The 12,183-nt window shown below is 32.2% G+C and overlaps 1 protein-coding gene across 1 annotated transcript in view; it reads left to right on the top strand.

The window, feature by feature from the left end:
- Positions 1-12,183, top strand: part of LOC111692092 — a 79,825-nt gene that overhangs the window by 63,969 nt on the left and 3,673 nt on the right. The window contains exon 2 of the mRNA XM_023455806.1: positions 11,468-11,523. Within this exon, the coding sequence (XP_023311574.1) occupies positions 11,468-11,523 (56 nt within the window). The remainder of the gene's footprint in view (positions 1-11,467; positions 11,524-12,183) is intronic.

Below are 12,183 nucleotides of genomic sequence, written 5' to 3' on the forward strand. Positions count from 1 at the left end.
TGTTTTACTTATCTTGGGAAGCCATGGGCAGTAATCAAATATGTAATTAAACATACCTAACCCTACCAAGCTATTTTTATATTATATTAAATTTAAAATAAAAGTTTACTTATTTTTACAATTTCTGTCTGGTTAAAAATAGCGTCTTCTTATTTGCAAAATGTGATTATTTTTCTTTTTTGACTAAACCCTGTATTTAAGCATTTCTTGAGTCCTCGAACAGCTTTGTTAAATATAGTTTTTAACGAAAACAAAAATTAAAGGCATTTGCTTAGGGGAAATTTCACATTTTCAAATTTTTTGAACGCAATGTATGTTTTATTAACTTGATTACTGCTCATGGCTGCACAAGATAAGCAGAACTTTTTATGAAGAATTATCAAGAATAACTTTTTCTCGAAAAATCAACAATAAAAAAGTTTACAAGATTGTGGTACCCAATCCCGGGACACTCTGTAGTTTACTAGTAAACACGTTGCGGTTAGACAAAATGGAGCTCTATATGACAGATGAGCGAGTAAATACTGAAAATTCATTACAAGTACGGAGAGTGTGTAGCTGAGATTGTGTGTGCTTAAAAGAAGTCGAGTATACCCTATGAGTCACGAAGGACATCTGTCCGATATTCTCTTTCATATTTAATAGTAATGTCTACCCTTTAAAAACAAGTAAAAACTTTGCCCCAACTTTTTAATTTATTGTCCTTTATTTTAATAATTTCTAACTGATTTCTTTGTGTGTGGTAAGGCTAGGTTGAATATTTTGCTCCATTTTTTCAATAATTGAGGTTCGTAATTAGGAAGCTATCTGTTCTAGAAAAAAAAACGCCAAATGTACAAAAACATTCACTTAAAATACAAATCTGTAAAAGGTTATCTACGACACTGATACCAAGTTCGGAATTTATATTCAACGGTACATGAGCAATTGATCACAAATTATGTCTCAAGTCCAATCTTTGAAAGCCTAAGGAAACAACATTCGAGGAAAATATTACCTATAACATTTGTTTGTTTATTTTGACGGACAGAATCAGTACCGAAAATTTGTCACAACGTTGCTGTTACATCCTGTATAAAACAATAAAACACTGTCTTAACAACTTGTATACCTACATATAGTTACGCAATTGTTTTTGATTAATAATTTCTGCAAGGCGGACTTTCTTAATATAGTCTGATTGTAAAATATTTTTTAAACGGAAATAGAAAGGCGTAAATATTCATACGAAATTAAAGTTGGAGATTTAATAGATCCGAGAATTTCGTATTACCTTACGTATTGTTTTACCAGGTTAGTTCATTTTAATAACATTGTTTCGTTTCTAATTAGTCCAGTGTATGGTCGTTAAGATTTAATCAAATTATATTTAGATTTTTAATGAGCAAACAATACAATTCCGAGAATTTTACTTGTGTCAATTTTTAAATTTGTGCATACTTTTTGGTAGGAGACTTCTTCACCAGGTAGAAATGAACCCGTCCTTGACTAATCCTTGCAATACCAGTTTATTATTTTTTTATTCAACTAATATAATTTATGCATTTATTTACTCTATGCAGAATTCAGTTCTTATTTCGCTGTAATTTCCTTTAAATAATACTGTATTAACCAAAAACAATTAGTTGATGACATAAATAAGTAAAATGCCAAAAGAGAAAACAAAAATAAATCGGAATTATTTTATAGTGACGCCGAAAGTTATTAGTGGATATTATGTAGTCGAAGAAATAATCAGTTTTGTACTGTTTGCTCGGTATTTTCCTATGAATTTAGAGAACCAAAGCATTCACTATCACCTGTCATATTAATAGACACTATAATTTATTCGACAGTGCAATAAAAAACTGTGGTGACACAGATTATTGCTTAGAGCGGGGGTTCTCAATCTTTTTGTACCCCTTATTGAAAAATTAAAATTTTGCGTACCCCCTGGAAATATATTTGAAACGTATTACAAAAAATTAAAGTTTTGTTAAGTACAACCTTAAATCGTCCTCAACGTTAAGCTTGTTTCTGTACTTACTTTTTAGATATGTTAAGCTCGAAAACCCTCTTTCACATAGGTATGTAGTTGAAAAATGGTTTAATTTTTCATTAACCTGCCCCGCGTACCCCTGAAAATTTTCACGTACCCCTGGCTTAGAGGACTATTTCATTAGACGATATAAAATATTATACCTAGAGGGTGTAATCAAAATAATTAACCAAACAGTAATGAAGAATTTATCTCATAAATAAATAAATCTTTCGTTTTCTATATACAGGGTCTTGATTAATAATAAAATATGTGGTACAAGTGGCAAAAACATAATAAACATAGATAACTAGAATACCTCATAGTAGTAATTTATTTAAACTCAACCTACAGATATGTGATATTTTTAGTAACAAATAATGGCATCAACAGAGAAAAGTACCAGAAAAGCAGCACAATGTTTTTCCATACTCCACTTTAAGACTTCAATTAGCAAAGAAAAAATGTTCATGTGAACGTAAAGTGTCAGTTTTCTTTAAAAAAAAATGTTTTTGTTTATACAGAGCCTTCATAAATGTTTACAAGCCACGTGACCTAACATTGCACGATTGGCATTGGTAATTTCCTAGATCTTGGCGTCACCAATATTAATGACTCATTTACAATGCCCAATGACAAATCATTACGTCTACGCTCGAGATAATGCGATCGCTGATTGAATAGTATCTCGTGAAAGATTACACCAATCACACAGAACGTATTGTTTTAATGTAATCTTGATCTTACTAATTTAATAATTTTTAATTTTATCGAAACGTCAATGAAATAAAATTACCATTGCAAAGAAAATTATTGGACACATGGCTTGTAAACATTTATGAAGACTGTAGTTTCCAAACGGATTGACCAAATCAATTTAAATTTTGTACATGGTATAAGTCTCAATATGACAATGATAAATAAGACAATTTAAAGGCGAAAATTCAGAAATATCCACATCTTCCATTTGAGTACTTCGACGCAACTGAAACTTTCACATTTTCTAAAAGAGCACGGTAAATTATAAAGGTAAAATTATTTATTTAAAAAAAAAAAACACCATTTTCGAAAAATGACGTTCTTGACACAAAATTTGACTGGTTTGTCTTAGTAACTGATTTATTAATGTCTACGGAAAATACTTGCACTTATAGTCTTTCCAAAGTCAATTGAAGGAACATGTCTAAAAGCGCCTAGCAATAAAATTTAATGAGTTTCATAGGCGTCCCTAAAAAACTTTTCTGCTAAAAGTAAAAAATTATAATAATTTGTATATAATGCGTAGAAAATTTCTATTATCGGTATATTGATTTGCTCAATAACATATTTTAATTATTTATGTCCTCAAACAATTGATGGTAAATTTCGTTTTATTCCGTTTCAATGGGTCTCCAAAACCCCATGTTGTAATAATATTATATACAATACAAAATATGCCTCTCATTTCTCCCTTTCGCAATAAATGAATGATTAATAGAAGATGCCTAAAATAAATTAAAATTACCTGAATTACACCAAATTCAGCATTGCTGCACTGTATTGCTAAGCCATTTGTTAGGTAACAATTGAATTTAGGGCCACGTCACCCAGTGCTACTTCAATTACATGAAACTTTTTTTAAAATTATGATTGGCAAGCGAAACTTGCTGGAGGACTTCTTCTTACATTTAGAAAGTAATCTACGGTAAGGACTTCCTGGCCCAAAAGTTATAGATAAACAAAATCGCGCTTCAATTCTATGAAACTTTTTTAAAATTATGATTGGCATGCGGACTTGCTAAAGGTCTTCTTCTTACATTTAAGAAGTGATCCACAGAGTGAAAGTCGCGGCACAAAAGTTATAAATTATATTATAGATTTTTTTATTTTACCAAAAAGTATATGCCCAAACGAAAATAATATTAGGATGGTACATATTAGTGATGTAACGAATATCCGCATTCGCATTCGCGAATATACAACGCGCTGATACAGCTGTTGCCGAGTGCAGTCCAGTAGCGGCGTAAAAAAGAAAAAATTCAAGCTTTACTATTTATTTTATTTAAAATAATAATCTCATATTAGTATTCTGGCGAACACGTACTAGCAGGTACCTCTAAAAAATCGGTTCCCGCTTAAAGTCCCACAGTGTATACACGAAAAATTATCAAAGCATTTCAGAAGTGTATTGCCTTTGCAACGTAAAAGCTTTTTCCTAATAGTAATACAGTTTTCGTATTTTATTCATGTTATAGGTTATTTAGAGAATTAATAATAGTAATTACCAAAGTTTTAGGATTCAATCATAAAAATATTACAAATTCAGTAAAATTTTCCCTTAGTTGTCACCAGCCCAAGTCTAATTTATCAAAATCTTCAATACCCTTTACCTGAAAAACTGAATGCTCGGTTGCGACCGCTGGACGCACGGGTAGTCCGCTCGGAGTAATTTTGGTTTCGTAATGTAGGCCGGACCTTTCTATATCGAATAGAAGTGATCCGGGATTTCCACGATTACGGAGTGGCAATGGGGAGNACATTATTTTTGCGAAAATGGAACATAAAAATGAAAACGATAACGATTTTTCGCATTTTTCTCGGAAATTTTGAGTGACCTCTAAAAGAGTTATAAATTTTTGCATGATCTACAGGTTTTGCATTGGATACTTTTGCGAAAATAACTTCTTAACCCCCCCCCCCCAAAATCAATCCTCTATCACCACCACTCATGCATATATTTTTTTTACGTTTATTATAAGACCTTTTATCATCTTGCCGAGTGCAGTCCAGTGGCGGCGTAGAAAAGAAAAAATTCAAGCTTTACTATTTATTTTATTTAAAATAATAATCTCATATTAGTATTCTGGCGAACACGTACTAGCAGGTACCTCTAAAAAATCGGTTCCCGCTTAAAGTCCCACAGTGTATACACGAAAAATTATCAAAGCATTTCAGAAGTGTATTGCCTTTGCAACGTAAAAGCTTTTTCCTAATAGTAATACAGTTTTCATATTTTATTCATGCTATAGGTTATTTAGAGAATTAATAATAGTAATTACCAAAGTTTTAGGATTCAATCATAAAAATATTACAAATTCAGTAAAATTTTCCCTTAGTTGTCACCAGCCCAAGTCTAATTTATCAAAATCTTCAATACCCTTTACCTGAAAAACTGAATGCTCGGTTGCGACCGCTGGACGCACGGGTAGTCCGCTCGGAGTAATTTTGGTTTCGTAATGTAGGCCGGACCTTTCTATATCGAATAGAAGTGATCCGGGATTTCCACGATTACGGAGTGGCAATGGGGAGGAAAATGGTGAATCTCTACATTTTGGCTATTTTTAAAAGATTCTGAGGATGTTTAAGTGCTATTTTCTAAGCACACATGGTAAGAGGAGAATAGTTTTCAAAGGCAAAAAAGGGAAAACTGGTAACAATGACTTGGCAGAGTGTTGTTGATATAGTTATTTACAAAGTATGATATTTTACGGTTTTCTTACATATCAAATTTCAAACGCTACACAGCAAAAAAATTATCTTAAAATCTAATAATATTTAAGGCCAGAATACTTTTCAATTCCTTCAAAACAAACTTTTCAGACTTCAGAGACAACGAAATGTTAATTTAAAAACCAAGAAACTTTCTTTTAATTGTGCGTTCTTTGAAACCATTTTTCATTGTTACAAAACAAATATAAAGCATTGAATAACCGAGATACTGCAAAGAAGCCTTTTTCTTCCACCCAATAAACGTTTTATATTTCGTAAAAGCAATGGTGCCTTAAAAATTTCTAAGACCAGTGAAAAATCGATACAATAATAACACAATACTTTTGTATTAAGTTTATTGTCTTCCTTTGAAATCAAATAAAAGTTTATGATCCAATAAAACAGAAAAGAAACTGTAGAATAAAAACGATGCAAGAAATATATCCTTACATTCAGCTTAAAATAAATTACCCTCGGAGGAAACCGCAAGATTCCCTAATTTCAACAAGTAAGCAAGTACAAGCTTGAGAAATATTTGAATAATAGATACTTCAATAATAATGTTTTAATACATGAGTATTAAAACAATTATTATTTATGTATGATGCGCGCTTACATCATCTCCCCTCTCTTTCTCTTTCTTTCTCGCTCTCTCTCTCTCTCTTTGAATAATTATTTTGTAATTAATCATAAAAGTGTATTTTTAGGTTACTTTATGGTGAGTGGTTTCGCCCACGAAATTACTCTTTCCTATAACCAACCATAACTTTGTTTCATTGTGTAAATGTATACAGGGCGTCCCGAAATTAGCCTGCAATATTTTACTAAAGCATTCCACAGCAAAAAAAAAAAACAAATATATGAACATACCCGTAGATGGAGAAATGTATTATTCTATACAGGGTGAGTCAGAAAGAATGGGTCAACAGTAAACTCGAGATACTAGACACCAAAATATTATGTTTGAGCTCATCATGCCTTCCTTATACGAATGTCCTGCTTTAAGAAATACAGGGTGTTCAAGTTTAAATTTTATTCTGAAATTTCTCCATAATTCAGAAAGTTTTGATAGCATGACTCTGAAAATTGGTGTTGGGTTTTTTAGTATGAGAATTACGAATTTGAAGCTTATTTTGACGTTGCTCCTAGAGGGCGCTAGTTTCGCCGTATTATTTAGGTGAATCAGAACATATTTGTTTAATCTGTTGAGCTATGCTTAGAAAAAGCTAATAATCTAAAAGAACGTTCAATTCTACATAAAAAAATTACTCTTGTTTAAGTCGCCTAACTTTATTGGTTTCTGAATTATTTGCATTTAAAAGTTTCATTGTATTTTGTAGTGATTTTTATTCTCAAAAGATGAAAATAACAATAACAATTATTGATAATAGTAATAATAACAAACCGTAAATCAAATGCTAGAAGTGTACACCACCTACCTCAATACATTTTATTATACACTCTTAAATGTCTCTGAATATTAAACAAAATGTCCCTATTATTTTTCAATGCATTTGCGGTTACTTGTAGTTTCTGCCGCAACTTCTCAACAGAATTAATTTCTTCACGATATATCACATCCTTCAAGTTTGACCACACTGAGAAGACCAGAGGGTTTAAGTCAGGACTTCTTGGTGGCCAACTAAGTGGCCAATCCGCTGATGAGGAAAATGTTCATTTAAATACTGGCGTACTGGTAAGGCAAAATATGGTGGTACACCGTCGTGCATAAACGACATACTCTCTCTTAAAACGAGTGGTACATCATCTAGAAGCTCGTTTAAATTATGTTGAAGAAAGTTTAAATAATGAGGTCCAGTTAGATTGGGTGGCAATTCAAAAGGTCCTATGAAAAAAAAAACAGAAATTAAACCATACATTGAATTCATGCTGAAAATGTCATTCTTTTACAGCATGCGGAATCTCACAATGATTGTTCTTCCAATTGACAACTCCTCGTCTAGTAGATAAATGTCGTCTTATCAGTAAATGAAATCTTATTGAGGAAATCTGGGTTTTCCGTTTACATATTTTGTATAAACTGAGCAAATTGTAGGCGAGTTGGTAAATCTTGAGACAATAACTGCTGAACCGGAGTATAATGACATGGATGGACAGGATGGAGCATTTCTTTTTTCAAAATTCTACAAATGGACGTTGCCGCACTTAACCGATGAGTACAAGTAGTAAAATTTTCTCTTCTTCATCGACTATGATAGATTTTGGAGTACCATGGTTACTTTTTTGTCGAAAAGATCTAGATCCGCCTAAGCGATTGTAAAGATTTCTGAATAGTTTATAATTAGGTAATCTATTTGGGTACAATTGGACATATCTTCGGGCCGCCGCATTTTCATTAAAATTAGCCTGAACAAAAACACAAATCATATGTATCTCACTGAAAAATTATTATATCATGGCATTTTTTTATCACTAGCTAATAATTTTGCACGAATAATAAATCAGACGCACGCAAAATACGTTAATATTTATTGACATGAAAATTTTACACAAGCCTACTTAGAAAAGAAATATTAATATCAGGGCCTGAAAGACCACAAAATATATTGAAACTTTTAAATGCAAATAACTCAGAAACCGATAAAGTTAGGGGACCTAAACAAGAGTACATATTTTATGTAGAATTGTACGTTCTTTTAGATTTTTAACTTTTTTAAAGCATAGCTCGATAGATAAAAAATATGTTCTGATTTACCTAAATAATATGGTGAAACTAGCGCCCTCTAGGAGCAACGTCAAAATAAGCTTCAAATTCGTAATTCTCACACCAAAAAATCTAATACTACCTAGTTTCAGAGTCATGCTATCAAAACTTTCTCAGTTATTGAGAAATTTCAGAATAAAATTGAAACCTTGAGCACCCTGTATTTCTTAAACCAGCGACATTCGTATAAGACATGATGAGCTCAAACATAATATTTTGATGTCTAGTATATCCAGTTTAGTATTGACCCATTCTTTCTGACTCACCCTGTATAGAGCTAACAGTCTCATAATAGTACATTGTGTAACGAGTGGAGAAAAGTTGCCAATAGCGCCACGCGCCCAAGTGGCGCTATGTCAACTTTTCCGAACGAGTTGCTCATACTATTTTCTATCACAAGTGCGAGTCGTTATGGGACCTATAGCATAGGGGGTTAGATGCACGGAAAGTGCTAGATAGTACAACAGCGTGATGTTATCTAGCACTTTCCCATGCACCTAACCCCCTACACTATAGGTCCCATAGCGAGCTCGCGTGATAGAAAGATGCAATAAATATGCATCCCTAAAAGTTGTATTTTCTAGATACCCCCATTCAAGATGAAATAATTAGATTTGGAGTTGCCTGTTGCTATAATATTCCGAACTAGCGTATCTTTTTAATTTTAGTCAGAGGCGTCTCAAAATGGGAGAGTTTTGGATAAATATTGTTGTAACTTGTTTGTATGCGGATCTTCCAAAAATTTAAGAAAAAAATTGTAATTCTGGACAATTTTACAATGAAAAGATACTCTTATACTACTTCGATAGGTTGGAGAAATATTGATTTACAATTAAGTATGTTACTTACTCTGTCCATAACAAAATAATTGAAAGCACAAGAACATACAAATACTTTTAAAAATAATTGTTGCCAGGTTGAACATTTTTTTAGGATAATTAAGGAAATGATTTTTTGATAGCAAATCCAGTTTATTAGAAATGTAACCTATAACTACAAATTACTCAGTCGATTTAAATAATTTAGGAAGGTCAAAAAATTAATTTATATTTAGAATTTAGTATATGACTTGCAATTTTATCAGACGTAACCCAAAATTTTTGACATACAGTTTAAATATTGTTAACAATATTTAAAATACAATTCGTAATTACAATTTACGTTTCTTACAGCGGTAAGTGGAAGAAGTGGCCCTCCAGGTTCACGTTCCTGTTCAAATTAGTCTACTAAGCACACCACCGTTTCTTGAGCACGACTTGATAAAGGCTTCGACATGCTTTGCATAGGACACCGTTAAGGTAGTTATATCCCAAATACGGAGTTCAACTAGAAAACTTTCGAGAAAGTCCCATATTTGAGTCACGAAGTTCCAACAACTGGCAACATTGTACAACTGTGTGTGTGAGAGAGACAGAGAGATATTGATAGGAACATTGGAAACTTATATTTAGGGGACACAAGGTTAGTTTAGTGTTAAATATACATAGTGGATGCATTACAATCGTTTGGTAAGATGTTAAAACATTTTGCACGAATCGTCCTTATTGTTTAATTTATTTTATTAGCGCCGTTAAACGAAAAACGTAAATTGAAACGAAACGTGCCAAATTTTGCAAGTCCCTTTTTTATAACGAGTCCGACAAAATTTTCCTCTTCGAAAATTTTCGGCGTCGCGTCGTTTTTGAACGAGAGATTCCGGGAATTGTCGTTCTGACGCTATGCTACAATGCGATATATGCAATTTTCTTTTTTATCGGAATGGTCAGTTTTTATGACAAAATAATTAAAAAACTATTTGTCCGACAAAAATCATGCCGCTTTCCCATTTGTCCAGCATCCCCAAAATGTCAAAATGGCGTCAATATGTATCCTTATACATGCAAGTTCTATTTTGCGTAACGAAACAAACTGTGGTCAACTTGTCCGATAAAAATCATGCAGCGTACGAGTAGTCCGACGCCCCAAAAATGTCAAAATGACCAGATTATGTTTCCTTATGTATGTATGTATGTATGTCGTACAAAAGTAATACATGATGGAATAATGTATTTTAGAACGAAAAGTAGTAAAGTCTGAGAAAAGCATCGGGTTAAGGCGCCAGTCCGACAAGAAAACAAAAAAAAAATATTATATTGTTAAGAAATTGCATCTTCTTTTTACACTTTTCTATTTAGATAAACATACTCCAAAAAATTTCTGCACACTTACTTGATTTAAAATCCTTTGTACACAATCACGAAGTAATAGCCCGAGAGCCAGCAACCGTTTTGAGTTAGTCATTTGGCAAAAGCTGAAAATTTTTCCTACGCTTCATTTGGTATCACTAGTAAGTAAATCGACCTCCAGCCCGCGCAGTTCCGGGGGGTGTAGCTGCGGCAACCTCCCAAACACGTAAAATAATAAAATAAAAAAACTAATACCGCAAAAGCTGAGACTTTGTCGACAAGTTAATTATGTTATAAACAAAAGAAAAAACGCAATCCGTGACTTTAGAGTGGGGGGTTATGCCTCAGCTTTTCACCTAAACAAGTCAAAAATATGCGCTAAGTAAACTCATACCGCAAAAGCTGAAATTTGGTAAAGTAATAGTCAACTTGACCAGTTATACGAAAAAAATGGTCTGCTGATGTTTTTGTGGTGTACTTTTCCCTCACTAAATATAAAGCTGAGTATTTTTTCATTTAACTTATTAAATTAGCTATTGTATTAACAAATTTCAGCTTTTGCTGTATGAGATATATATAATAAATATTCGAAAAAAGTTGTATATTTTTATATAATTGCTACTAAGACTTAAAAAATGGAAAAATTATAGATATGTCATACCGCAAAAGCTGAAATTTGTTAATACAATAGCTAGTTTAATAAGTTAAATGAAAAAAATACTCAGCTTTATATTTAATGAGGGAAAAGTGCTCAGCTGATAAAGTTAAAGATGCAACGCGCCCGCGCGTATAGCGACGTGCTGCACCTTCAACTCGTCAGCTGAGCACTTATACACCACAAAAACTTCAGCGGACCATTTTGTCGTATAACTGGTTAAGTTGACTATTACTTTACCAAATTTCAGCTTTTGCGGTATCAGTTTACCTAGCGCATATTTTTGACTTGTTTAGGTGAAAAGCTGTTGCATAACCCCCCACTCTAAAGTCAGCGGATTGCGTTTTTTCTTTTGTTTATAACATAATTAACTTGTCGACAAAGTCTCAGCTTTTTCAGTATTAGTTTTTTATTTTATTATTTTACGTGTTTGGGAGGCTGCCGCAACTATACCCCCCGGAAGTGCGCGAGCTGGAGGACGATTCTCTTACTAGTGAGTGACACCAAATGAAGCGTAGGAAAACTTTTCAGCTTTTGCTCTTTTGGTCATCAAAAAAGTCGCTGGCTCTCGGGCTATAATATAATAAGATAATTTCCATCGGAAAATCTGGAAAATTAGGAAAACTTTTTTTAATAACAATTAAAATCCCAACTTTTTTTAAATCTATTTAAATAAATCTGAGAATATTATTTCTAATGGGAAAAATATTTCTTTGAAAGCGAATAAATATTTGAAAATATTATATTATTATGTTAGTTTTATAAGAAAAGGGTTAAATAAAAAGTATTTTTTGTTGAATGTGCGTTTAAAATAAAAACAAATTTGAACGTGAGGAAGCTAATAATTTTAGTATTATAATCTTTGATCAATATATTTTACTATGGGTAGTATGGTAATTTATATTATTCCAATAGCACTGTACATTTTGATATTTTTTTAGATTCGTTCATCTCGTAATATTAAATAACTAACATTTTTTGAAATAATAATTTACTAAAAAAAAATGTATTTTAATTTTATGCTATAGCTATTTAATAATAAGCAATTTAATATAAAAAGTGCAAGGTATCCACTAGAAAAATGAGAAATACAAAGAAAAAATGCAATTTAATATTAATCAATTAGTACAAAATCTCATTTTATCTGTGAACC

The sequence above is a fragment of the Anoplophora glabripennis genome, unplaced genomic scaffold (assembly GCF_000390285.2).
Source record: "Anoplophora glabripennis isolate ALB-LARVAE unplaced genomic scaffold, Agla_2.0 scaffold936, whole genome shotgun sequence".
Classification (NCBI taxonomy): Eukaryota; Metazoa; Arthropoda; class Insecta; order Coleoptera; family Cerambycidae; genus Anoplophora; species Anoplophora glabripennis.